At 60.6% G+C, this 27,167-nt stretch overlaps 1 protein-coding gene across 2 annotated transcripts in view; it reads left to right on the forward strand.

Moving 5' to 3' along the window:
* TAFA5 (TAFA chemokine like family member 5) overlaps positions 1 to 21,805 on the forward strand; it is a 185,990-nt gene extending 164,185 nt beyond the window's left edge. For both annotated transcript variants that reach the window (XM_047743441.1, XM_047743440.1), the window contains exon 4: positions 19,797 to 21,805. In XM_047743441.1, the coding sequence (XP_047599397.1) occupies positions 19,797 to 19,805 (9 nt within the window). In that variant the 3' untranslated portion in view covers positions 19,806 to 21,805. The remainder of the gene's footprint in view (positions 1 to 19,796) is intronic.
* The last annotated feature ends 5,362 nt before the right edge of the window (positions 21,806 to 27,167 follow it).

The following is a 27,167-nucleotide window of genomic DNA, read 5'->3' on the forward strand; positions in this document are numbered from 1 at the left end:
GGGCGCGGATGGTCACTGCATCAGGCGCACGTGTGGGCACGAGGGTGTCCAAGGTCAGAGGGAGGCCAACGTGGCCGAGCACCCGGCACCCGTGCGGGGCAGCTTGGAGGCCCCACTGGGGAGGGCGGTGGCCGTGGCCATGGAGGCAAGCCGGGGAAAATCCTAGTAGGCGAAATCCACCACTAAGTGGCCCTCCTGTTCTCGGGAAAGGGGTTCCTGGTCCTCCCGGGCCCCTCCTGCAGGACCTCCCACAGCCTTGCTGACACTGGCAGCCCTGGGGGCCTCCGCGGTTCTGTGCCCGCCGTGTTCTCTCTCCCCGTGAGTCCGCTTCCGCTGTCTGCTGCTGGGAACACCTCCCTCCGCACCCACGGCTGCCGGCGGCTCCTTCACTCCCGAGCTCTGGGACTCCTGGGAGCATCGGGCACAGCAGGTCCCATCCCCAAACACTGTGCTCCCAGCTGGGCCCCCGGGGAAACGGACTCTTCCATCGCACCAGCCGGCGAGCTCTGAGTGACGCCCAGGCACCAGGCATGGCTCCGTGGGCCCGTCCCCGGCGTGAAGCAGCAGGCGGCTCCTCCGTTTCAGCAGCCCCGGGCCCCAGGGCGCTGCAGACCCGCCGCCGCCAGCTGCGAGCTCCTGCCCATGGGATGACTGGGTCGCCAGCCAGGGGCGCAGTGCCTCCTGGAGGTGCTCGGGGGCCCTGGGTTTGTCTCTGATCTCCGATGAGCCATCCCAGCAATTAGAAGCTTTTATTACACAGCAGAGTCTCAGCTGCCGTTTTGCAGCTCGTTCTGAAAACCAATGAAAGAAAAACGATTCTGGGCTGCAAGGGAGACGGCGTGGGGCATCCTGGCCGGAGGCCACAGCTGGCTGCCGTGTGGTGGGTCCCCCCTTGTCTCTGTTGGGAACAGGGAGACAGTGGTCCCTGGGGCTCTGGTGGGGTTGCCGTCAGCCGGCCAGGCAGCGTCCCAGGCCCCAGCAGAGCCCCCCACCCCCCGAGCTCTGCGTCGAGAGTCTTCCTGGCAGGCCCAGCCTCTGGGGGCGGCTCACTGGCCACGTTCCCCTCCCTGGGTTCCCGCCGCCGTGTACTCTGGTGTAGACTGGGCTCGCCCCAGGCTGGGCTCATAGAAACGCGCCCTCAGCCTTGGAGCTGCCCCAGGCCCAGGATGCCAAGACAGAGGGATGGCACGGAAAGGACTGTAGCTTCATATGGATCCGGGTACCCGGGGAGCAGATTGGACCGTCTCACCTCGGCCCCTGTCTGGGAACTTGGGATGCAGGTGAGGACCCCAGCAGGCGCTCAGGGAAGGGGCCTCGTGGTAGGAGGTGGAGGTCGGCAGGGCGTGGGGACAAAGGTGGGGTACAGGAGACAAGCCTGGGGCCTAGGAAACCCCTCATCGTTCAGGGAGGGACGAGGGCCCTGTCAGATCAGCCCAGTCCAGCTGCTGCTGTGTGAGCAGCTCCCCTGCCTTGGACACGGGGTCCCAGCGGAGGGAGTGACCACTCCTGGGGCACCACTACACGTCTCAGCACCAGAGCGAGGGGGTTGCAGATTTGCCTCTAAAGGACAAACAGTGGGGCCCTGGGGTTTCAGTGGGTTAAGCCGCTGCCTTCGGCTCGGGTCATGATCTCAGGGTCCTGGGATCGAGTCCCGCATCGGGCTCTCTGCTCATCAGTGAGTCTGCTTCCTCCTCTCTCTCTCTGCCTGCCTCTCTGCCTGCTTGTGATCTCTGTCTGTCAAATAAATAAATAAATAAAATCTTTTAAAAGAATAAGTAAATAAAGGACAAATGGGGTTTTCAGCAGGAGATTTTCTGGCTGACTCTGGGCAGGGGCCTGTGGCTGAGCCCCTCCCACCCCACGGGGGCCCATAGGGACGTGCTTTTGTACCCATTTGGGGGGCTCCCAAGGACGAAAGGCTTCTGTCAGGTTTGTAGGATTAGCGTCCAGGGAGACAGAGCGGGTGGCGGCAACCCATCCCAACGCAGCACAGGCCTGCACCGGCTGGTTCTCCCGCACGAACAACGAACAGCAGCGAGTCGGTACTGTGGACCCAGTCTGCGATCCATGCTGTGTTCTCCGAGCCACGCTCCCCGTCACCACGGTAATGGCTGGACATTTCGGTAGATTCCCTGTGTGAGCACAGACGTGTGCGGCCAGCATGGCATCGGTGGGGACCGCGAGCTGTGACATTCTTCACGTCCCCGGCAGAAATGAGCCCAGAAACAGAACACCGGTTTGCCCGAGCCCGCGTGGTTTCCGTGGGCCCTTTGGGTTGGGGCCGGGAGCTCCTCTCGGCAACGGCGCCGCATCCACCCCCATTTTCGTTAGAGGAGTTGTTCTTTGAATCGTTCCAAGTACACAAATGGCAAATGGTTGAATGGGGAGGGAACATGCGCCCCAGAGAAGCCGGGTCCTGGGCTGAGCCCGCCACCTGGGGATCAAGTGTTCCTGATGCCAGAGACAAGACATCATCCTGCCCAGCAGACCACACTGGGGTCCCGGACAGGGACGTGCCCCCGTGTGGGGCCCAGGAGGCCGAGTCCTGCCGTCCCCTTGGTCTGGCACAGGCAGCTGGGTCACATGATCCGCGCTCCCTTCCCTCCCCTCCCCCAACACTGTTCCCGCACCCCCCATCCGTTCCGGTTCCACGTTGGATGCTAGGGACACAGGGGTGAAGCGTCCACAGCCCCCGGCTCTCGGCGCACCAACGGGCACCCAGCAAGTTTCCCCAGGAGGCAGTGCCGGGTACCATGTGCGTTGTCACCATCAGCTGCGGCTGAGGAGTGACTTCAAAAGTATTTGCTGAATCAGCGGAAGAGAACGCTCACCCCTGGGGGCTCTGGCCAGGCACCGGCGTCCCACAGCAGCTCCTTGTGCCGGGGGTGGGGGTGCTCTGGAATCCAAAAAGGTCTGATGGCCCCAGATCTCAGCAGTCCTAAGGGAAGGCTGGGACGGCACGCACCCCCATGGGGGCCCGTCGGAGAGCGACCTGCTGAACGGGATCCCCGTTCTGGACGAACGGACGGGCTGCCACCTCCACGCCGCCCGTCTCCACCAGCCCGTCGTGGACCTCCCCTGCCCCGTCCGCTGCCAGGAGCACTCCTGCTGCACCACCATCGGGGGGGGGGGGGGTCCCTGTGATCCCGCGAACATGAGGCGGTCACCTTGCCGGCAGTGAGGGAGAGAGAAGGATGGAGAAAGTTCCGAGGGATCCCGAGTTCCCAGAGGAGCTGTCAGAGCTCATTCTCTTCTCTGACTCCAGGTTTCATGAGCTTATTGGGCAGAAATACTGGCAAAGTGGTCAAAAACATGTTTTTTCCTATTGGTTTTATAAGTCCTTATGATCTCCCAGATGACATTGCTCGGGGCTGTGTTTCTCTGTGGAGGACAGAGGCAAGCGGCCCCCAACAGCGCCGCAGAAAGGGGTCACGTAAGCGGGAAGCCGGTCAGTGCACGCCAGGCGGGAGCTGCCCGGCCTAGCTCCTCGCCGTCCAGCGCGGTGCTGTGCCCCACATGACGCGGGCTGGTGGTCGCCCGCACGGCCCGGGTCCCGGCCCACCCCCCGGATCTGGGCACGCCGGTGCTCGGCCCAGCTCCGTCGCCCGGACGGCAGCCCTCGGGAGCAGGGGCCCCTTCCCGGCGGTGTCCGCACGCGGCACCGGGAAGGGGCTACGGCGTGTGGCAGGGACGCTTCTTTGAGACGAGTCTTTACAGATGGAATTGAAGGATCTGAGTCTCAACTCAAATGACTTTAAATGTCAAGTCCCCATCAGACTCGAGAGGTATTGGGTGACGTAGGCCCTGGGTCATAGGGATGCCGCGTCACCATCTGGCCCCGACCCCCCTCGCGCCCCCCCTCCCCGAGCCAGAGCACAGAACCCAGGCTTGCCAGGGGCTGCGTGGACCACCCCCGCTGCGCCCCCCTCTAGGGCTGCCGTCTCCACTTTCTGCGTGGGCTTGTGTCCCCTGCCCACAGGGTGACAGTTGTGGTGCACACCTGGGCAGCCTCAGTTTCCTTATGCATGCCTCCCCACCGGCCCGCTGGCCTCACAGGTCCTTGTGTCAGTGGGAAGGGGAAAGAATGGTATATGAAAGACCCAGGGAGTCTGTGAGGGGGAAATGCTGCTGTTTTCCTCGTGGGCCACCTTCTAGAGCACTCCGGACGGCTTCCATCCCCAGGGCTGCACCGGGAGGAAGCCATCCCCATGGCCTTCCCCGGGAAGCCCCCAGCCCGTCTGCAGACGCCCCAGAGCTGGCTGTGTGGCTACGTACCTCAGTTTTGTTTGAATTCTGGCTGCATCTCACATGTCACGGCCCGCATGGCTTCAGTTTTCCCAGAACCGGATGCGTCAGGGAAATAGTGTCCCTCCTCCCCACAACCACGGCCGTCCCCCCTGACAGTGCCCTCCTCCCCACAACCACAGCCGTCCCCCCTGACAGTGTCCTCCTCCCCACAACCACGGCCGTCCCCCTGACAGTGTCCTCCTCCCCACGACCACGGCCGTCCCCCCTGACAGTGTCCTCCTCCCCACGACCACGGCCGTCCCCCCTGACAGTGTCCTCCTCCCCACGACCATGGCCGTTCCCCCTGACAGTGTCCTCCTCCCCACGACCACGGCCATCCCCCCTGACAGTGTCCTCCTCCCCACGACCACGGCCGTTCCCCCTGACAGTGTCCTCCTCCCCACGACCACGGCCGTCACCCCTGACAGTGTCCTCCTCCCCGCGACCACGGCCGTCACCCCTGACAGTGTCCTCCTCCCCACGACCACGGCCGTCCCCCCTGACAGTGTCCTCCTCCCCACGACCACGGCCGTCCCCCCTGACAGTGTCCTCCTCCCCACAACCACGGCCGTCCCTTGGAGGAGAGAGGAACAGTCTGGTCCTTCCACCAAGTCTGTAAAGAAGTGGCCCGGCTTTCTGGATTGATACGGTGGCCGACTTCTTAGCCATCGGCACAGCCTCTGCCCAGCTTCCCATTCCAAGTATTTTGGGAAGTGAGAACAACTAGCATCACACTGTGACTCCGTGAATAGAAGCACGTGCTGAGCTCTGGTCACATCCCCGTGGGCACGTCACGAGTGGGTGGGAGGAAACTTCTTGGCATGTCCCTGCCCGACCATCTGAGCCCCTTGAAGACAGAGTCCTCCTCAGGTGCAGATGGAGGCTGAGGCTTCCTCCTCGCTCCTGGGCCTGACCTCGGGGCCCAGACACTGCTGTGCTGACCGAGAAGGCAGCAGCAGAGGTGGGGTCTGGCCAGCAGGAGCTCTTCCCATCCCACCGCAAGGATCAGCTCTCAGCAGCATGGCAGGAGAGGAGGTGGTGGGCGGAGGTGAGCCTCACTGGAAGGGGCAGAGTCCACAGCAAGAGCCCCTTGGAGCGGGGGCAGGAGGAAACAGCAAGACCCCTGGGACACACAGGGACACTCGGTCCTCCATTCTCAAGAGAATGTCCAGGTGAGACAGAGTCCCTGACCTCCCAAGGGGGATGAGATACTCTTGGGAGCCACCCCCCACTTGAGAGCCTGTTGGGGGTCACATGAAGACTCAGGGTCTCTGCACATCCAGACCTTCCAGGTAGGCGGGAGCTGGCACGAAGGATGAAGACTTGCTCTCCGCTGGGCCCGCTGGCTCATCCCAGCCCCCGACGGGCCTCTGCCCGTTTAAAGGGGATTAAAAAAGCAGCAGAGCCAAAGTTCAAACATGAGCCTGTGGGAAAAGAGATGCTGTGGAAAGGAATGCTCTGTAAAGGATTAAAAGCCAAGTTAGCTCTTAAAAGTCCTCAACTGTACACAGAGGAGACTTCTGGAGAACATCTGCTTGTCTGTGTCGGAGAGCGACTCCTGTGACCCAGGAGCTAGGAGCCACAGAGAAAGGACAGGCTGAGGCAAAAGCAAGCATCCAAGGTTTGCCCCGTGACCTGGGGCATAAGCACGAAGTACCCAAAATACGAGTGCAAGTGAGATATATATGGGAGGCTGCAAACGAAGGACTTGTCCCTGCAGAAAAGCCGTGCAGTGATGTGGGCGGTCCTCAGCCGAGGGCCGGTTCATCGGAGAAAGCAAAGAAACAGAGTCAGAGAGAAAAAGTCAGTAGGTGGAGGATGGAGGGCAGATCCCTAATTTAGAAAGCGGGTGCGCCAGAGACGAAACCACCATGACCAGGAGGGGACAGAAGGGGACAGATAATCAGGTTAGGATGGAAATAGGACTGGAAAGAAAACCTGCAACTAGAAACAAGACAACACTATCATGACCCACACACCCCATGGGCGTGTTTGATGTGAAAGAATGAAAGGAAGCTGCCTTCTAACAATCCGTTAAATTGGGAAGATAAGATTCAGACAAGAGGACGGGGTCCGCAGAAGCTGCGACAGCACAGGCCAGTCGCCCTCTGGAGCAGAAGGCAAGGAGGGATCACAGCCAGGGATTGGGCTGAAAAATACATTCACAACTTCAATTCTAGTTTTAGTTGTTTTTCACACCAAGGGACTAAAGAACACGGTTTTGAATTTGCAAAATTCAAATACACATTTAGAATGTGAACCACCCACAAAGCTTTCCTGCAAAAAATGGAGGATAATCTCAAGCCAGTCAAAAAAATAAAAATCAGGGGCTGATGATGGAAAAGGTCATAGATAAGAAGAACCGTGGTGACTGTTGATACCAAGACATACACAGAGCTAATGTGATGTTGTTCCCATGATACAACACGAAATCCATGGCGTATGATGTAATATACTGTGTTTACTGTGAGAAACAATTTCTGTGTAATGGCAAACTGATCTGTAATCTCTGGCTGAATTAGAAAAGGGTTGGGGGTGGGCAGCTGCCGAGTAAGAAAAGAGCCACTTAATGTCTGTCTGTGCCGTAGAGGGAGCCGTAATGACTCAAGTCGTTAGACAAACGGCGTAATCATTAAGAGTGCAGTAGATTAACAGAAAGGCCACCACTAATGGGAGCAAGAACACAATTTCCTCAAACCATGGCAGGAGGGAAAGCAGGTGAAATGTCGTGTGTGTGCGTGAAAAAATGACCCACGAAAGCAGCATGACTAGAAATCAGGATGGGGCACGCTGCTTATGATGGAACCACCGTACCCGTGGGGACAATAAACGTACACGGGTTAGTCTCCCCGGCTGAAAGGCAGAGACTGTTGAAATCAGGCTTCTAAGGTGGTCAAATGTATGTTGCCTTCTAAAGGCGCGTCTAACGAACTAAAAGTGTTAAAGCAAAGAATAAACGACAGTGTACCCGGCCAAGGAGAGGAAAAGGAAGTCAACGGGTAAGATGATTAGATTGGGACAGCAAGTCATATATCGATACACACAAGATCACATGAGTATATGTGATTATTGACACGTATGGATACATTGCAGTTCAAAGCAATGAATGTGTCACAGAAATGCATGGATGCACCTACATTTCTATGAGGCAAGCCCAACCGCAAATTAACAAATGACCAGGAACACGATTTTTAGTTCAAAATTTAAACAACCCTTTAACCTGCATTAAGGTCAAGTAAAAAGCCACCCAAAGCAACAATTTAAAAAACCAGGAAGCAGATCTTCTAAATAATAAAAATTTCATGACTGAATGTGCAGCTACATATTGAGCATTTTAACAAACGAACAGGCTGCTTCTAATTCCCCATCATGCATGAAATCTGTGCAGAAGAATCCATAATCCGGGTTGTGAGCTGAACTTGCACAGAAATGTGGCAACCTTCTTTTCCAGTCTTGTTACATCTATTTAAAATATTGCAAAATAATAATAATAATAATAATAATAACCCTATCAGCCAGTACTTTCCCACAATGTTTTGGTCGGGGCAGGGCGTGAAAGGTGAAAGACGGTGTGTAGTCAAGCTCATGCAGCCATGTTCAGGGCCTGAAGTCAGTCTGCTGGCGAAGCTTCTATCACCTAACCCTCTGTGCCTCACCATCGACATCTGGAAAATGGGAGGAATGGCGCTCCTCGCCTCCCGGGCTGCCTTAAGATTGAAGGGGTTTGACCAGTAACCTCAGAGCAGAGCCGGCACATCTGGGATGGTGAGTCCACGTGTCCTTGCTGTTGAATCACATTCTGCATGTTCTGAGGCTGACACACGGTGTGTTTGCAGACACGGTGAAATACTCGTGTCTTTAGAGAATTTAATTTTTAAATCAGGAAGAATGAAAATGACCTAACTTATGGAGAAGCCACCCTCAAGAGGAGAGGAGAAAGAGGCTAAACATGAAACAGGAATATTAGTGAATTTTTTTTAAGATTTATTTATTTATTTATTTATTTATTTATTTATTTATTTAAAAGAGAGAGAGAGAGCGCTCGCGCGAGCACCCATGCATCCAGGGTTGGGGAGGGGCCGACAGGGAGAGAATCTGAAGCAGACTCTGGGCTGAGCACAGAGCCTGACACGGGGCTTGATCCCATGACCCTGAGATCACGATCTGATCTGAAATCAAAGTCGGATGCCACCCAGGGGCCACGCAGGCGCCCCATCAGTGAACTTGTAAAAAGAAAGACATGGACGTGATCCTTCACTGCGTAACTGGCAAACCACAAAGACACACTCTGACCTCTGTCATGAGCAAATTTTTTGTTAGAAAATAAGTCTGATAGGAAGCAGGGAAAACCAGCCAGTATTGGGGTCTCAGATCATTCAAGAGTGCATACACAGCTTGTGTACTGATCACCACGTCTGTAGGGTTTCAGTACTTATATGATTTCCTGGGGTGCAAATTACCATCATAACTAAGGAGTAGAAAGGCATTAACATCCACCAGTAGAAATCCCAGACAGAGATGACAGAGATGGCTTACCAGGCACGGTCTTTAAAACATTAACGTGCAGGTGTCCTTTCCCCAAATACTGGGAAACTGCCCAGTTCATTTTAGGGACTAGTGAAACCCTGATGCTGGAAATCTCCCCAAGGGTAGGAGAGCACACATGGAACCACTGTGTTCTGTGAAGATTCAGTCTGCGATACGGGACTGGCACCGTGCTGGGCACTGAACTGGTTCAGCAAAGTGCCCGTGAGGCCCTCGTGTACTCTGCATTGCTTTGAGGTTGTGGATACGTCAGGGGATCCCTGCTCCCTGGAATGTGCGGGCATGACTGGGACACATGTCACCTGTCCCTACATCAAGCAACAGTGTGCTGAGTCCTGCGGTCCTTTGACACAACACAAAAGTAGATTTACGTAAGAAAGAAAAATATGTTGTTAATATTTTAGAATCAGGAAGGATGACCAAGCCCAAAGGATGTCAGATAAAAATGTGCTGTCAGTAAGCAGATGCTGAAAAGGCGCTGGGCAGGTACCACACTGGTTCCTAAGGAAGACACCAAACCACCCACAGCATCAGGACCGGCAGAGCTCCCGGCTAACCTGGAGGAGAAGGCAGGCCCCCTGGAGCCTCTTGACCACCTGAAATGAATGCCAGCATGGCCCTTAGAGCCGGACCCCTGTCCTGTGCCCATCAGGACTGAGGCTGGCAGTAGGTGCAGGCCTGCAGCCGTCCCCACGATGACCTTCTGGAATATCCGGCAGATGCAGTCACCTCATTGTTTGATATGAGAAAATGCAATCTTTATTACTCACTGATGACGTAAACAGGTGCTTCCAGAATTCTGCAGTAGCTGCTGAGGTGCCTTGGAAACTAGTTGAAGAGCTTATTAAATTGGACAAATTATGAATACAGAAGGTTCTCTACTTGTGTTCAGCCCTAAGTTTTCACAGACACAGACAGGCGGTGGTCTAGATCAGAGGTCAGCAAACCAAGGCCAAATCCGGCCCACGACCTATTTTTATAAATAAAGTTTTATTGGAACCAGCCTTGTTTCACTCAGATGCTCCAGGGTGCCTCTGTGCCGAGGGGGCAGAGCCAGGTGGTCGCAGGAGAGACCTTCCGGAGCCGAAACTTGCACTGCTCGGGCCTTGCCGGCGTGAGTTTGCCCGCGCCACGAGGCCGACGCAGGTCCTCCGAGCCTGTCTGCCAGGCGAGGAGTCAGCAGGCAGAGGAGCGCGACCTTGAGGAAGTGAGCGCCGGCGAGCTCACAGGCGGACTCGAGGAAGAAACCTGCCTACCCGGCCAGGGGAGAGCGCGGCAGAAGTCAGTTGTGTTCTCCTTTCCGGCACATAGGTTTCAGGAGAGTCATGGATTCATAAAATATGGAAGTAAAATAAACCCGAGTAAACACGAGGGAGGCAAGGTCTCTGCGAAACGCAGCAGGAAACGCATGAGTCACTTGAAGTAACTTCGCCAAGGAGAGGCTGCTCCCCTGTGTAAAGATAGTGGCAGAGTCTTACCGGGAGAAGTTTAAAGAGGTTGGGATGAATAAGCAAAGAGCTGCCACATACTTGGTTAAAGTCCATGCGTGCCCAAGCCCGTGTGGTCGTCTGTGCTTTCAGATACAATTTTTAGATTTAATGCAGTTTCAGTCCAGTCCCCGATGAAGATTTACACACATCACATGTGATTTTCCATTTTAGCTGGGCGTGTAGACACGTCCCAGTGTAGGAAGGCTTTGGGACAGAGGTCACCCTGGTACCCTCGTCCCACTGGTGTGCGCCTGGGTGTGCAGGGGAAGCGTGGGAGTGGCTGAGCCCCGGGCTGCCCCCCCACCAGGTACCCGCCTTGTCCTTGATACAAGGACGGAGTTTGTCCAAGTCCCGAGGACACACTTAAAACCTGAGAAAATTTGGTCTTCCTACTGTGACTTTCTGCCCCACGGAGCAGACCACGTGGCCCTGAGGGGAACCCTGGCATCGGGGCGAGGGGACTGTGGGCTGCACTGACTGGTGGGGAAGGGACGGGTCCCCAGTGGCAGGTGGGGGAAGACAGGCTTCATATTTGGGGACAGCTCACGCTGGAGTGTTACCGCTCACCACAGGGCACCCCAAACTCCCGGGAGGTGGTGGACCGCGCTACGGCGCCTGAGTGGGGGGCAGCTGGAGGAAGTGTGGGAGGGAGTCTGGGTGCGGGCCGGGGACAGGGATGTGTCCGAGTAAATCCAGAACAGCCGGGGACATCCGGACACTAGTGACACATGCTCAGCTGCTGTGGACGCGTGTGCACAAATTCACCAGTCCATGCCCACATCCGCACGTGAGCTGCAGGCTGCCGTCGCCCGCGTCTCAAAGGAGGACACGGAGCCACAGAGGGGCCGAGTCATGCTCCGTGTCAGCCATGGCTGGTTGCCAAACCACGTGGGGGAGGGACGGCACGTGGACGGAGATGAGTATAGCCTGTGAGAGATGAGTATAGCCCACAGGTAGAGAGTTCATAAAACCCCAAATAGGAATAACGAAGGAAAGTAGGAAGAGACACGTCGGGCAGCGACGGCCGACGCACGAAGGAGGCGCTTCTGCGCTGTTTGCTTTAATCCCATCCAGTGTCATTCCGAGGCCTCACGGGGGGTCGGGGAGAATGTGGACTCGCCCGTCTTTCTGGAAAGTGCTCAGGGGGTAGGCGTCAAGAGAAGCAGAAAGACACGCCCAGGCCCCCGGAGGGCAGGCTGGCAGTCGCTCCAGAGTGAAACGCGGAGTCACGGCACGAGCAGCCATTGCTGTCCCGCGGGACCGTGGGTGTCCGGCCACGAGCCGTGGAAGCCCACGTCTGCTCGCAGGATGGCCGCAGCCGGAAGCAAAGCCGCAGCAGGTGGGGGCGGCCCAGAGCCCACCCGCTGACGAACGGTCGGCAAACTGTGGTCGAGCCGGTCCCGGGCTGTCGTTCAGCCAAAGGACAGGCCTTTGACGGGCCACAGTAGGGACCAGCCCAGGATGCGTTGCACACAGCACAAGAAGCCAGACACAAAAGCCACGTGCAGCGTGACTCGTGTGCGGGAGACATTGAGAAGAGGCAGATCCGTGGAGGCAGGACGTCTGCCGAGGGCCACGGAGGCTGGCGGAGCATGGCAGTGACCGCTGACGTCTCGGGGCGGCTCCTGGGAGCGAGTCTTCCACACGGGCCGTGGCGTTGGCCACACAAAGGCGTGGGCCTCACCCTCTGAAGGTGTGATTGTGTGTCGCGCCTGCTGGATCCCAGTGAAGCCGCCACGAGCCGACAGGAAGACAGATGTGTCCCTAGGACCAGTCCTCTGCCCGGTCCCCCGGCTCCTGGACAGACAGTGCCCTCAGGCACCGCCTGGTCCCGCTCAGAGGCCCAGACCTGGCCATGCAGAGGTGACCTCCCCACCGTGAGTGGACCCAGGAGAGAGACCTGGGAAGGGGTCTGATCCCGAGCTCCCGAGCACGCCGGGCCCGCCCTCGCCGCTGCGGACGGCACGCTCTCAGCCGGAGCGTGTCTGGCTCTGTGAAGTGTAGCTCCCGCCCACTCTGTCATCTCCGTGTCCTCTTGATCCCACCGCCCGTGAACATAGACCACGGGTCTGCTGCGGGCGGCAGGGGCTGAGGCCGGCTGCTCTGACGCTGCCGGCGGCCCTGCCCCAGATTAGCGCAGGCTAGGGACGGACTTCAAAGCTGGCACTGCCTTGGGGCGGGGACAGAGAGGATAGGAATCTGGTAGCAAAGCTTTCCTGCGGTTGTCAGCGCCCCCTTTGGAAACGCCGCCCAGCAGCCAGGCTTTAGGGAGGGGGAAAGTCCGTCCGTCCTCCCACAGGTAGAGGGCTGGAGGGGACCCGCCGGGGCACAGGGACACTTCCCTGGAGAAGCCGGGCAGCACGTGGGCAGGAGGTCGCGGGGGTCCCAGCGTCCCACGGACAGGGCAGAGCCGTCACCTCCCAGAATCCTGTGTTAACAGCATGGAGTCCAGGGACCAGTCCGTCGGACTCCCCAGCAGAGCAGACAGAGCTGGTGGCCTCTGGGGGGTTCTGGGGCCCAGAGCCTGGCTCAGGGTGGAGGGCCTCACCCTCCAGCTAGATTCTACGTGGGGGTTTCCTCTTAGAGCAGAGCTGGTGTTTGAAGGACCCTCTGTGCGTGGGGAAGGGGGCTGTCACCGTGTGACCCCGAGGGGCTCGCACATGGTCACGAGCCCCAGGCTCTTCCCTCTGGGCTCTGCCCAGCCCAGAGAGGCCGGTGCTTGTGGTGGAGGCCAGGACGGGGCTTACCACAGTCAGAGGGAATCAAGGACCTTCCCTGAATGTCACCGCGACTTTTTAGATTGTGGTGTGGCTCTGAGTAGGGACGGGCACACCTCAAGCGTGCAGCCGCACAGGTGGTGACGTTGTGACCTGCGTGAACTTCCCCGGGTCACAGTGGAGCATTGCAGGCCCGTGCGGTCCCCCGTAAGAGCCCTCCTTCTGTCTCCACAGTTCGGGACCTGTGAGGCGGGAAGGGCGGGCACAACTCTGCCGTCCCTGCTCTGGGGAGGGCCCCCTCCTTCGCCGCTCCCAGCAGGAGATGTGCAGACCCCCGAGTAGCTCTCCAGGAGAAGGGGCCCCGGCAGATGGGGGTGAGCACACACCGCCCCCGGACATCGTCTGCGCCGGTGCCCTTTATTAAGTAGAGCGGGACTAACACGGGGCTCCTGACAACGGGGCACCCACGCTCCCCAAACGTGTTGTTTTAAGGTGAATTCACGAGCTCAGCTGGTCCGTAGGTGCCTCGGTTTTCCGTGCTGCATAATGAGTCACTGCGAACAGCGACGAGGACGGCACACGTGTGTCCTCTCCCCGCTCGGTGGCCGGAAGCCCAGCAGGTGTGCCCAAGGCCTCAAAGGGCTCCCAGGTGTGGGCGGGGCAGGGTTTCACCCACGGTTCAGGGAAGAGTGTTCTCTGTGGCCATCGGCTGGGGGCCGCTCCCAGCGCCCTGCCCTGCATCCCCTCCAGCCCTTGTCCTGTTACTTGCAGGATACCACTGGCTTCTCACAGGGACACCGTCTCTGAGTTCTGCTTCCCATTGGTAAAAAGTAGAGTAAGAACTTGAAGGTCCTTAAGAAGCCGGAAGCAGGATCCTTCTGGACCTTCAGAGCCTCTTTCTCTGCGTCACATGCGGCGTCCTGTGAGCCTGCAACCCGGGCTGTGTGCCGGCTGCCCTGCCTGGCCGGGGAGCGAGCCACCTTGAGGCTCGGAGGGCTCAGGCCCTGTGGGAGCGATTCTCTGGGATGAGGGCGGCCCCAGCTGATGGTGGGAATTCTCAGTGAGAACGGGCTTCCTTGGCAGACGTCTGCCCCCGGTGAGGTCCCTTCCTCTGAGACTGGAGAGACCAGCTTCCTTTCTCTCCTCGGGCGGCCCCTGTGGACCCACAGGACCCTGGACAGCAGCGCGGCCGCACAGGAGCGTGTCGCGCTGAAAACGGGGCCCTGCGATCCTCCCCAGCTCACTGGACAGCAGCTGGTCTTCACATCCTCACTCCTGGGCAGAGGGGACACTTCTCAGCCGATCCCTTTTCATCCCATTTAGTGGATGCAGAAACTGAGCGTGTGGGGAGCGGAGCACCTTTCCGGAGTCTGCACGAGCAGGAATAGCCCAGACCACGTTCTTTATAAAACCCCACATCTCACAAGTAAAGAAATCCGGGCAGGAGGTGGCCGTTCCTGGGCCGTGCTCTGCAGGCAGGGGACGGGAGGGGGCTCCGGTGGAGCCGGTTCTGGGTGAGGACCTGCCTGGGACACTGGAGGGAGAGGAAGGGAGCTCTGTGCCTCGTGGCACAGAAGGGCTGCACATTTGGTGCCGGCCCGTGCTCCCCTGAGGCCCTGGCTAGAGCCGCTGGCCGCTTGCCCCCAGGATGTGCATGTCTAGGTGCTGTGTCCCTGCGGCCGGGCTTAGTGGCCGGCATCCCACGGGGTGACGCAGGCAGCCTCTGCAGCGGCTCAGATGCGACAGAGGGCGGGTGCCGGTGCTCGGAGGGACTAACAAGGATACAGGTTGAGACGTGGGGGAGGGGCTTGTGGTGGCTCCGCCCACACCCCTGGCTCCCCTCCCAGACTCTCTGCGCTGTTCTCCTGTCTCTGTGCCCCTCTCTCGTGCCTTCTCTGCGGCATCCGCACGCACGCCACCCTTCACCCCTCTGCGTGTGCTCATCCCTTCATCCCTGCGGCTGCCGTCCGTGCCCACGGCAGGTGAGAGTGGAACCAGTCAGCTCAGGGGACCTGCCCCGCTCCTGTCCTGGGACCGCCCGGTGTGCTGTGCAAGTGGGAGTCCGACGAGCGCCCACACGTGCCGATTCTGAGAGTCAGTGAGTCCGGGCCCTCATGTGTGCCGCGGGCGGCCCTCCCGCCTCTCGCTAGGTCCTAACCCGCTCAGCAAGGGGCCGTCTCACGCCCGATCTGCCCACACCCCGGGGATGGTGGGTGGCGCACAGGCCTTGTGGACAGGGGTTGTGGGCCCCGGGGTCAGCCGGCCGCTCCCGCTGGCGCCTCAGGCCCGTCGGTGCTTTGGGGCTGACGACACACAGCAGCGTCCAGAGGCTCACGCCAGGCACCGGCGTTTACCGTGCTGCTTACAAGGCGGAAGGGATCGCGGTGAGGCCATGACAGGGATGTGTGACCCAGCCCAGTGAGCTTGGCACCTTGTCTGGGCTGCCCTGTGCACCAGGCCCTGCCACCCCCTCACCGAGGCACCGTGTGGCCTCTGCAGGAACAGCTCCGGGAAGGCCCAGCCAGCACCGTCCAACGGCCCGAGGCCCGGGACACGCTCCCCAGAGCCGACAGGCCCACTGTGTGTCACATGTCCTCACAGCCGGCTGCCCTGGTTTGGGAGACATTTCATAGAGGACAGGGGCCCAGCACCTGGCCCTGGGGGCTGTGGGCTGTGGGGGGCGAGCTGCTTGTCTCTGTGTCTACTAAGTGCTCCAGAAGCAGCAGGAGCAGAACGTGAGCCCTCAAGGCTCCTGGGAAGCAGTGGCCTGGTTTTGACCCCAGGACCCGGGGGGGGGCAGGGGGGCGCTGGTCCAAACTCATTCTTGGGCTGGAGCAGGAGGGACCTCCGAGCCTATCCTCTGATGGCACTGGGAAGGCCACCTCTCCCACCCACACGGCCCTCCTGCCCCCTGGGCCAGCCCTGGAGCCTCGTCCCCACGAGAGGCCGGGACCTCACATCCCCTGCGAACCCCCACCCAAGCACCCTGCAGCATGAGCCCAGGACGCAGCGAGTCACAGGCCTGGAGGACAGACGGACAGGGGAGTGGATGCAGCGATAAAGCGCAGGGAGCTTCAAGATCACCCCCCACCCACCCAGACGCTCCTGCCCAGATGTCTGAGGGGAGGGTGTGCACAGGGCGCGCCTGAGACCGCGGCCTCACTGTATTACCAGAACAGCTGCCCTGGGCCACGTCACGCTGTTTTGAGTTGTTGTTTTTAAAACCCAACAGCAAACCACGGCCATTCCAGTCGCTCTCGTGAGCTCGGGTTGGGGGAGGACGTGGGGTCCAGTCTTCCTCGCGGACTGGCCGCACAGCCGCAGGGACGGTCCCGGAGAAGAGACACAGATGGCGAGACTCGGGAGGGATGACGGCAGCCTTTCCAGAAGCTCCTCCTGGTTGTGTCTTTATCTTCCCCATGGCAACGGCTCTCGTTTTCCCGAGCCAGTCAGCACAGGCTGCCTCCCGCACGGCTCACGGAGCCCATGTGTCTGCTGTTTATCAGGACCTTTTGTTCTGGACTCTCAATCCAGAACACCGCGCTCCCGCGTGCAGAACACTCGTCCCAACCCAACGCCGAACACGGGCTTTAATGAGGAGCGCTGGACTCACAGGGCCTGGGGAGTTTTGTTTTGTTTTTTAAACGATGCTTTGCAGCGTCAGATACTGCGAGCAGCCCGCCCGTCCCCGCGGAGAACACGTGCTTTCCAGGGCGGGTGGAATGACCCATTGGGACTGGACCCCGATGCACCCCCAGCACAGCTGCAGGGTCGGTGAGAACCTCCTGGGGCCGACGGGGCTCAGGAATTACCTGCTCGTGACCCTTCCCCAGGGAGACGGGTTGTGGCTGGAGAGACCCCACCTGCTGCCCGGGGGCCGCGTACAGGTGACGAGGGGTCTCCCAGTGAGGGCGTGTTCTCAGGAGGCGGGGTGTTCACAAGGACTGTCCAAAAGCCTGAGATGGCCCTCGTGGTGGTCCCTCCAAGCCAAGGGCCATGGGCCAAGCTCGTCCCTGAGCTGGTGGCAGCCCCTCATGTGGGGGTGACTTACTTTGTTGTCACGGGAACCCAGCCATGAGGTCTCCGGGTGAGGGGCACCTTCCAGGATGCGACAGAGCAGGTTTTCCTGAGGAAGGGGGCCGGAGGCCAGTGAACCCAGCCAGCGACATTCCTCCCCGGGCAGAGGCCCACACACCATCTGTTTCCGTGGAGCCGTGACGGCTGGCCACCGAAGCTTCCTGAGCCACGGACGCGTCTGGCTTTCCCGGGGCCGGAAGGGCTATGCTGGCTTCTGCCCACGTCGGTGGGGACCCCGCTGGAGGCCTCACTGGACCCTGATGCTACAGCTCCAACTGCAAGTGCAAGTCCCTGTCACAGGCCTAGGGAGGGGCCGTGGGCTGGGCCAGGACAGTGGGCGTCAGGCTGCGGGTCCCCTCCTGGGGTCAGGCAGAGGCTGGGGCAACAGGGCCCAGACTCTGTCCCCTGCAGGGCACCCTCTCTGTGCTGTGCTCCCACCCCGGGCCTCGAGGCAGGAGGAAGGGGACAGGCAGGCACTGAGGACGGAAGCCAGGTCTGCGTCCACGTCTGTCCAATGTGCTGGGCTCCTCCGTCCGGTCCAGGTCGGCCTTGGTGGGGACGCCCGGTGCTCACTGAGGACACCTCTGCTCTGCCGCGCTTGGTGCCTGTGCCCCTGTCTGCCCAGTGGCAGGGACCATGAGGCCGGCATGTGTGTAGGAAGATGGGGAGCACCAGGGTGGGGCAGGGGTCCTCTGGGACAGGGAAAGGACCCCCCCCACCGGTCAGGCCGCTGAGTAACCGGCTGGTCCACTGAAGTCGGCACAGATATGCGTGGACTCAGGACAGGCGTTAGGGTGCGAACTGCGGGAGTGGGGACTGTGGAGCTGCAAAGCTTACAGGTGCGGGGCTGGGGGCACACAGCACCTGGTCCTGGGCTCGCGCCCCTGGGCTGAGCTCCGGCAGCAAGGCCAGTGTCGTTCCTCACACACAGCTTTGCTCCGAGGCTGTAAACCTCAGAACCCTCCCAACCTCGGCCCACCAGTCAGGAGAGGAGGGGACCCCTTGCCGCCTGGGTCCCATCTCACAGGGGACACGAGGCCCAGCTTCAGAGGGGTCAGCCTGGCTCACGGGCTCGCGGGTTTGTGTGAGACTGGGAGAGGATGCCTCACTGGGTGCAAGTCAGATGTGGCATCTCCCTTGGGTGGGACCTGCCGCCCGTCATCCCAAGCTCTCAACCTTCCAGGACCCCTTCCCCTGCAGATTCTCCTCCAGCCCCTGCTAGACGGGCGTGTTGTGTCCTGGCACAGGGTCCCAGGCTCGCCCCTCTGCCTGGAGCTCCATGTCCTTTCATTTCGAGTCTCCTGGGTTCCTAGTCAGAGCTATTTTCATAATTAAAATATCTGCACTAGGAAATGCCAGAGGCCAGTGGCTGTGTTACCTGAAATCCACAGTTAGTCGCCAAGCATGTGGCAGGAGCCTCTGGGAGGAGGCGCCCACCCGGGTGACGGTGGCCATGTCGTCCTGTCCCCACACAGCAGAGGGCGGCTGCCCGCAGAGCCCAGTTCCCAACACCGCTGTCCGCCCTCCAATCCATGGGTTCCAGGCCCCATTCCCGCTGCCCCACCAGGGTCCCCGGTGGCCAGGCATCTACCTACCGTTGTCCTCAAGGCCCTGCCCCTGGGACACCCTATCCCTCCAGCTGCCTGACCCCAGGGACGGTGGGCAGGCCCCAGGCCCCGGGCTGCTGTGGATGCCCCACTCCCATCCATGCCCGGGACCCGGGCTCCGATGTCCGGGGAGGAGCAGGGTCACTAACCTCCAGAAGGCCGGCCGGGCCCAGCACTGACCACCCCAAGCCCCGAGGAGGAGTGTCACGCCTCCCAGTCTCCATGGCAAGGAAGCCTGATTCCTGTCTTATCTCGAGGACATGGGGGCTGGGGAGAGGGGTGCCCCCGGGCCCTGCAGCAGCACCCCAGCTCACTGGTCCACAGGGGGCAGCTGACCTCCCAGAGCGTGACCCTGCCGTGGAGCCGGCTCTGCGTGCTGGTGGACGTGGGGCCTCATGGAGGAGGCGTCCTCGCAGCACGCGAACACAGGTCTTCCTCCCCTGTAGGCATGCCCAGTGTCACCCCGCGGCCACCGGGACCTCCCAGTTTGGGAAGCGCTCCTGTGGCCCCGATCCCAGGGTGGGGCAGGGGGGAGCTGCTGTTGACATCTGCAGAATGAATGAATGAATGAGTGACCGTGCAGGTGCGGACATGCAGGGGTCCGGGCGCCCGCAGGGTTGGGGGTGAGGGGCAGCCTTGCGGAGATGAAGGGTCACGCGTCGGGCTGCACGGCCTGTGCTCCGGGAGAGGAGGGCACCATGCACTGGGTCTTCTGGAGCGGGGTATGGCCCCCGCTGCAGCGCTGTCCCAGGGGTCCCTGTCCCAGCCTTGGGGAAGGGGGCTGTGGGTGCGGTGAGTAAAACAGGAGGAGATGATGTGTCACCCACGGAGGCTCTGGATGCCAGCATGTCACCAGGGTGTCCCCCAGTGTCACAGGGGAGTGACCGCTGTGGAGACGGGCGAGGGGCCGCGGTCGCTGGGGATGGTGAGGGAGTCCTCCTCTGACCCCTTGAAGTCTCGGCCTTTGTCTGGAGCGGGTGGTGCCGCCTGGTGGCCGCGTCCTGGGCATGTCCGCTGCCAGCGGGGACCCTTGGTGTCTGCGGGGCTGACGCTCTCTTCTCTCCTTTCCTCAGGTCTCCTGACAGACGCAGCCCCAGAGGGGCCCCGGGAGTGGCCTTGGCTTCCTGGAGAGTCCACACCTCAGCCACGGTCCTCTGTCCGCTGTGGACTCAACCCGTTCTCCACCATCTGCCCACCTTCCGTCTCTCTATAGCCCGTCAAGGACAGCCTGCTTCCTCGGGGTCCCGAGCTGAGTGTGTGCACCGCGGTGAGGAGTGTGGCCTGGGACACCCAGCGGGGGCCGAGCCAGCTGTCCGTGGGAGCCTGGCCTCACCCGCCGTCCCTGGCCGCGGCCCGGGCTGTGCACGCCGAGGAGGACGAGGGCGCGGCTGCAGGGGACGGCCGCCCAGCCAGCCCGGGGGAGGACTGGCTCTCGGGCACAGAAGAGGCCTCTCCGTGTGCCCCAGACTGTCCGAATCACTTTTATTTTCGTATTTCAGTATACTCAATAGACCAAAGAGAAACATCTATTTTAACTCGGACTCGCCCTGGCCATCGGAGTCCCCAGGCTCGGCCGGGGCCCGTTGGGGCAGAGACATGCCGGCAGGGCACGGAGGGCGGCCCCGGCAGAGGCCTTGCCACCACGGACACCGCGGGGCGCGCTGAGAGGGGCCAAGCCGGCGGAGGACGCCGCGGCAGCCCCCGGGGCCCGGCCGGCGATGCCCCCACCCACACCGGGCCGCGGGCCAGTGAGGCTCGCCGGGGACACGGCACCGCGCTCCCGCTCCCTGTACCTAGCTGGACTGGACCGACTAAAACCACGTTCTGTTTTAACCAGTTAAACACGCCTCTCTGCAGCTCATCTCCGGTAGTGGGGTAATCCAGTATCCGCCAAGAGCATGTTGGGTCTCCCGTGACCGCTGTCCGCTCGACACAACCATTTAGCTCCAGAAAGCAAATTAAAGAAACCTGAAGTAACACTTGTTTGAAAGAGATCATTAAATGTATTTTGCAAAGCCTAAAGTTATATATTTAACAGTTTTTATATGTTGTATATTTGTAGAAAATCCTATTTAACAATTAATGTGGTAGCCCCCCGCCCCGGGCCGGCCGGCCACGCAGCGGGCGGGGCGCCCGTGTCTCCAAAGGGCTCGAGGCGGGGGCAGGGGGCTGGCGGGGAAGGGCAGGACTCCGGGGACAGCGGCCGAGGACGCGCCTGACGTCACGGGAGCCACAGCGGGTGCCCAGGGTGGAGGTGGCCGTCTGCACCCACCTGGGGCCCAGCTCGCTGAAGGGCGAGTGCGCCATCTCTCAGTCACGCTGCTTCCGACGGGTTCCATGGCCCTTTCCCTGCCCCTCCCCCACGGGCAGACCCTGAGGCCGCGGCCCCAGACCTCCTCTCCCTGTCCATGTCCCGCTCCCTCTCGGTCTTCATGTCTGGTGGCAGAGGGGCTACAGCGGGCCGCCCTGCAGAGAATGGCAGGTGCCTGACCTTCCCACGCCCTCCCTGGAGCACGGGGTCGCTGGGCCCGGGGACGAGGGGACAGTCCGCGTCTCTGTCCCTGGGCCGGGCCGCGGTCCCACGGGGTCCTTCATTCTCCTGAGTTTGTGCTGAACTATATACTACCTGACGGTCCAATTAACAGGCCCACTATGCTAGTTCTATGCTACTAAAAAAAAAAAAAAAAAAAGAAAAAGAAAAGTAAAAAAAATAATAATAAGTATATAGACGCTGTCCCAGCAACCCATAGACTGAAGATAGGAGAGAAGACCCACTTATTTAAGACCCGTTTCAATGTCCATGAGTATTTAATTTCCCTTTCAGGTCGCCACACAAGTAGACGTCTGAGTGTCCTGGAGGGAGGGACAGGGCGGGCACGGGCTTCCCAGTGCAGATGGGGCGGGAGCCGTGAGGGGGGTGTCTCTGCCGCCTCCCTGAGCCTGTGTCTTCCCACGGTGAGTGTAGACCAGAGGCAGATGCCGGAGGTTTAAGATGTTACAGCGTTTTTCCCCTTGTTTTACAGTATTCAATTTTGTGTTGATTCAGCTAAATTATGAAAATAAAGAAAAAATCCTTTGGTAAGCATGGCTTTTGTTCACGGGCTGGGGTGTCCTGGGTTGGGGCCGTAGCAGGAGCGGCTGGCGGGGACCTCCTTCCCGAGCCTGCCCAGGGGCTCCCAGAAGCCTGGCCCGGGCAAGCGGACCCTCCCCCGCCCCCGTGTGAGCACCCACCCCTCGCATGCGGAGGCCAAGTCCCAGACACAGAAGCAGAACCCAAAGGAGACCCGCGTCGAAAGGACCCGCTTTCCAGGAAAACCTGCTCCCATCTGCAGATGGGTCTTTGGCTTCGGACCATTTCTGCTGCCCAGAGTCCTCCAGCTGAACCTGGATGGGATGGGGAAGCCGCATCTGTCCGTTTCTGGCGGTCCCTTATAAAATATGAGCCCTGGGAGCCATGGCTGGGAGGGTCAGCCAAGGGCCGTCTGAAATCTGTGCCTGATTTTAGGAGATGTCCTTGGCCTTTGGTGCCATCATGGTGGCCACAGAGCGGGCTTGTCCTGGGGGGGAGGAAGGGGGCAGAATGCAGCCCCAACAGTGGCCACAGGCCCCCCTGGGCAGCGGGGACACGCTGTGGGGGACGGCCTTCGGCTCTGCCATCAGAGCACGGGACAGGGCAGGCCAGCTGACCAGGATGTGTGCCCCCACGCCTCCTTCCTCCGTCCATGCTGAGGACAGCCGAGCTGGAGGTGCCCGAGGGGTCCCGTCCACAGGGAGGAAATGTGGTTGGAGCAGGGGCTCCTGGGAGGCTTGGCCACCTGAGCTGTTTGCACCAGGGCGCCCGACATCACTGGGTGCGTTGCAGGGAAATCCACAAACCATGAGGCTAGAGGAAAGGATAACGCGCGTCGTGAGCACCAGGGTCCGTTCGGAGAAGGATGGTCGCCTCCAGCCTGAGCCAGGAGGGTATCAGACAGACCGCCGGAACTCTCAGATCCTGACCTTCACCTAAGCACGGCTCTCCCCTCGCCCCGAGTCAGTGCACCTCGTGGGGACAGTTGTCCGGTGAGTCCGTCTCCATGACGGGGGGAGACCCGCCAAGCCTGCAGCCCCGCAGCAAAGGCTTCTGTGCGGAAGTAAGCCTGTGTCGTCTCCTTCCATCCGTCGCTGGCTTGAGCCGTTGGCCTCTGTCTGCTCATATAGCCAGCAGGACGGTCATGATTGCTGCCCACTCCCAGGCTGGAGAAAGTCCTCTCTGCCCGAACGAGGTGTGTGAGGCCCACCTCACTGCTGTGGGCACGGCCGCATGTGGTCTGCCCCGGAGCACTCCCTCTGTGGTGCCCCATCCCCGTGCCGTGGGCAGGAGGGGCAGAGGGGCACAGAGGCTGCCACAGGACAGCCTCACACACCGCGGCCCCCTGTCTGCCTCTGACCAGGTGCTGACGTGAGCCTGGGCAGCAGTAGAGCGGGACAGCGCCTCTGCCTACCAACCAGGGTCAGGCAGGACCCCGTGGCCAAGTGTCACCCCGTAGCCCCAGACAGGGGGCCCTCCTATTCCAGCCCAGCTCCTGGACAGGCCAGGCTGAGTGGACATGCTCAGCTTCCGGGGCAGAGAGTGCGTCTGTGGCCTGAGTGGTGTGTGCGTGCCGGCGTGTGTCCACGTGTGTGTGTCCACGAGGCCCCTTCTCACCACGACCTTCATGCTGAGAACCTTGTGAGCCAGGGTTACAAGGACGAGCCCTCCACGACTCCTGACCACAAGGACCGCCAAGGTCAGGGACCTCAAGGTCACACTCAGAGGTGTCCACCTGGAGAGCTGCTGAGATGGGCTCTACCGTGGTGGCCGCACCCTCAGAAGCTCGGGCTGTCCAGCCGGCGTTGCCAGCCCGTCAGGTGCCCCCCACCCTGCGTGGCTGCGTCCTCTCCTGCCGGGAGTCCCGTCCTACTGGCATTCAGGAGGCGACCACTTGGCCATCCTTGTCCTGAGTGGCCGTCACCCTGAGAAGCTGGGGCCCGTGGAGAGTGTGCTTCTCTCGACAACTCCTTGCAGGATGGGAAGACCCGGAGCGTCTCAGGGTGCCGGGCTCAGCAAGAAGAGGTGGGGTCCCCGTGCCTCCCACCCCAGCCCCAGCTCTTCTGCCCTGAAGGTGGTCTCAGGTCCCAACAGGACCAGTGAGCAGGGCCCTGTGTGGCTGTGTGGGGTCCACGGACGGCCCCAGGGAGAAGTGATGCTGGGGCAGGGGGGATGGGCCATTGCCGCTCAGCAGAGAGGTCACGGGAGGAGAGCAGGGGTGGGGGAGATGGGGTGAGGGGCCATGGGTGAGGAGCCGGCCGAGGTGGGACCGGGGTTGGGACCTCCAGTGGCCGGGGGAGAGCACCCCGCCATCCCCACGCACACGTGTCCTAAAGTCCCCACATCAGGGTCCGGCTGGCGGCCTGCACCCCTGTGCCCACCCAGCCCTCCCCAGCCCCTCACCGTGACTCATGGACGGCCTCCCCACCAAACAGAAAGTCCATGAGGCCACACATCACATGGTGCTGTCCCTGACCTCTCGCTGGCATGCAGGGTGGGGAGGGACATGTGGACATGGGGGAAAGGCCGCAGGCAGATCAATGCACCCACACCCCTGCCTCCCGCAGGCCCTTTGCTGGTGCTATGTTTGCCGGTGGCAGCGTCTCCACACGGCCTCAGTCTCTAAACAAGGTCCCAGCAGTTTGCGTGTGAGCCTCGTGGTCTGTTTCCAGATGTCCGTGTGTCCGTCTGTCTCTTAGTCCCCATCCCCAGCGGCCTCACACCAGCACCTGACCACTCAGTCTGTGTGTCCAGCACCGGACACCAGCTGTGCCTCGGAGAAGTCTCATGGACATCCGTGGTTCTAGGCACCCCGTTCCTGTGCTGGCAGGTCCACGTCTGTGGGCTTGTGAATTGCATCCGTCCAGCTGTCGCCTCCTTTAGGGGGAACACCGTATGTTAAATGTCTTTTATTCTTCCTTCGGCGTCGAGTCGTGGAATTACTCTCAAATAATAACCACATTTATTTTCTGCTTTTACGAATGTCACCCCATTCTCCCTCCCACCAGCGCCGCAGTCTCCTTCCCGGGGTCAGATCTGCCCTTGGTGTTGTCCTGCGTCCCCTGCGGACAGGCTCAGGGAGAGAACCTCCCTCCAGGATAGAGGAACAAGCCCAGCCATGCCCCCAGGCCCGGCCCGTCCTCCAGCACGACGGTGCCCACACGCTCTGCAGACGGCGGTGTTTTCTGTGCTCAGAAGATGCTAGGGAAGGTGTGCAGGGCGAGGCCCCTGGGAGGAACAGTGCTGCCAGGGTCCCTGCCAGACGGCGGGCCCATAGCTAGTGACATCAGGATGGGGCAGGGAGCATGGCAGCTAGGGTGTGTGGAAGGCCCAGGTCCCCTGGCTAGGGCCAGGGCCTCCAGGAACCTAACTACTGTCTGCTCAAGGGGACTGCTGCTCACATGAGACACTGACCCACACAGAAGCACCCAGCGACCTGCTCCCTGAGCCCAGCCTCAGTCCTGGGAATAGAGCAGAAGGAAAGCACCCACTCCCAGGGAGACAGTATGATGCGTGCTGAGCCCATGGTCATGGCCAGGGCTCCGACACTCCTCTGGAGAGAGGCGTGGGGGAGGTTGATGCTCCGTCTGACGCCGCACAGACCTAGGCCCAGTCCGTTCCCAGCCAGAGGGTGGCCGCATGGTCCGTTGGCAAAGCCCTTGACTTCCCTCCCTCCCTGGGAGGTCAGAGTCATCTCAGCCCATGGGCGACAAGTGCAGATCGGCGGGCATGTCCAGAGCTGGCCCTGCCATTCCAAGGACGGACCCAGACGCCCCTCCAGCTCTGCGTGGGCCACACTAATGGGGATCCCAGGACCCACCCCAGGGGACTAGGCCTCGCAGCACCGGGCAGACGGGATGGGCTGGCTTCCCTTCCAGGCTTCGGAGGAGCCCTAGACTCCCGTGCAGAGTCCTGGCCCCGTGTCCTCCCACAGACTTGTCCCCGAAAAGCAGCACACATGCTAACAGGGCTCCCAGAACCCGGTCACTGGGATATGCTAAGTCGGGACCTGAGAAGGAGGACCCACAGCAGGCCAGAAGCCCATGGGAGCCTGGAGCTCTTGCCAATGGTGGACGCTAATAGGAACCCCGGTGTCCCCCTTTTGGCTTTCCTTTCTGCCCAGTCTGGTTGGAGGAAGAAGTGAGCTTGGGTTTTGTAAGCATTAAGGAAGCCCCTCCGTCTTCTAGAAATGATGTCATCTTCCTGGAGCAGCTGAGACGGGCTATTCTTGTGGGGGGGGGGTTGGGGACGTCCCTCAGGGGTCACCCGTGCTGCTCCGGGGTGGCCCCAGCTCATCCCCCTCCCTGGCACCAGCCGAGGACCCGAACAAGGAGCCTCCCTCCTCTCTGGGCCAGCGAATGTGGGACAGTAGGACTGAGGGCAGGTGAGGACGGGCACAGAGAGTGGCCCCGGCCCCATGTGATCTCCGTCCGCCCGGGCCTCCACGGCCGCTGTCGGCTCCATTTCAGGGTCTCCCCCACGAACCGCAGACATGATACGTCCACTAAGGAAGTTGATTTGGTCAAGTCATCAATTTAATTCCTAAAATGTTGCCCAATTTTACCCTCGCGGAGGCTCCCGTGGCTGGACTGACCGTCGTAAGTCACTGGGACAGAACGAGCTTCTGACTTCCAAATAATTACACTTACCGTTCTGCTTTGGATTCATAAACTGCCCGTTCATTAGCCCACAGAGCCCCTAAATCACCCCTCTGGGCCATGAGGAGGACAGTGTCGGAGCAGGGGGGTCCTCGTGAGGGGTCCCGGGCGGCTCCCGCTGCAGCCTCCACGTCCGCGGGTACCAGTCGGCTTCCAGGAAGCAGGAGAACGGGGCCAGCAGGGGCAAAGACCCCCTCTGACTCCATAGAAGCCAGCGGGCACGTCCCTGGGGACCCTCTGTGCCCCTACAGGAGGAGGTCAAGGTTACTTTCATCTAGAAAAGCCTGCTTTTGCTCACGGGGGCTTTGGTTTCAATATTCCGTATTCAAGGCCAAAGGCCCCAGGACCGGAATCCAGAGTGGATCCTCAGCGCCTCTCTATGCAGCCCCCAAGGTCCAGCCCACGGCCCCGATGCCCCCACCCTGCAGGAACGGGGACCCTTCCCTCGGTGAAGACCAGCAGGAGGGGGCCCGTGGGCAGGTGGGATCTGCCCCAGGAGGGGCTGGGTTTATTCAAGGGCAAGGGCAATGTCAGGGCCGAATGTCATTCTGCAAAGCTCTCAGCAGCGGAGGGGAGCCAAGGGTCTCCTTTTTCCGGCCAATATTGTTTGCAAACGGCCCTTCGGGGGGAAGGGCATCAGGCCAGGCCACCCACTGCCCCAGGGAACAATCCCCCAGGGAGCCGAGGGATTGGTGAGACGTTGGCTGCAGCCACTC

The sequence above is a fragment of the Lutra lutra genome, chromosome 8, assembly GCF_902655055.1.
Source record: "Lutra lutra chromosome 8, mLutLut1.2, whole genome shotgun sequence".
Taxonomy (NCBI): Eukaryota; Metazoa; Chordata; class Mammalia; order Carnivora; family Mustelidae; genus Lutra; species Lutra lutra.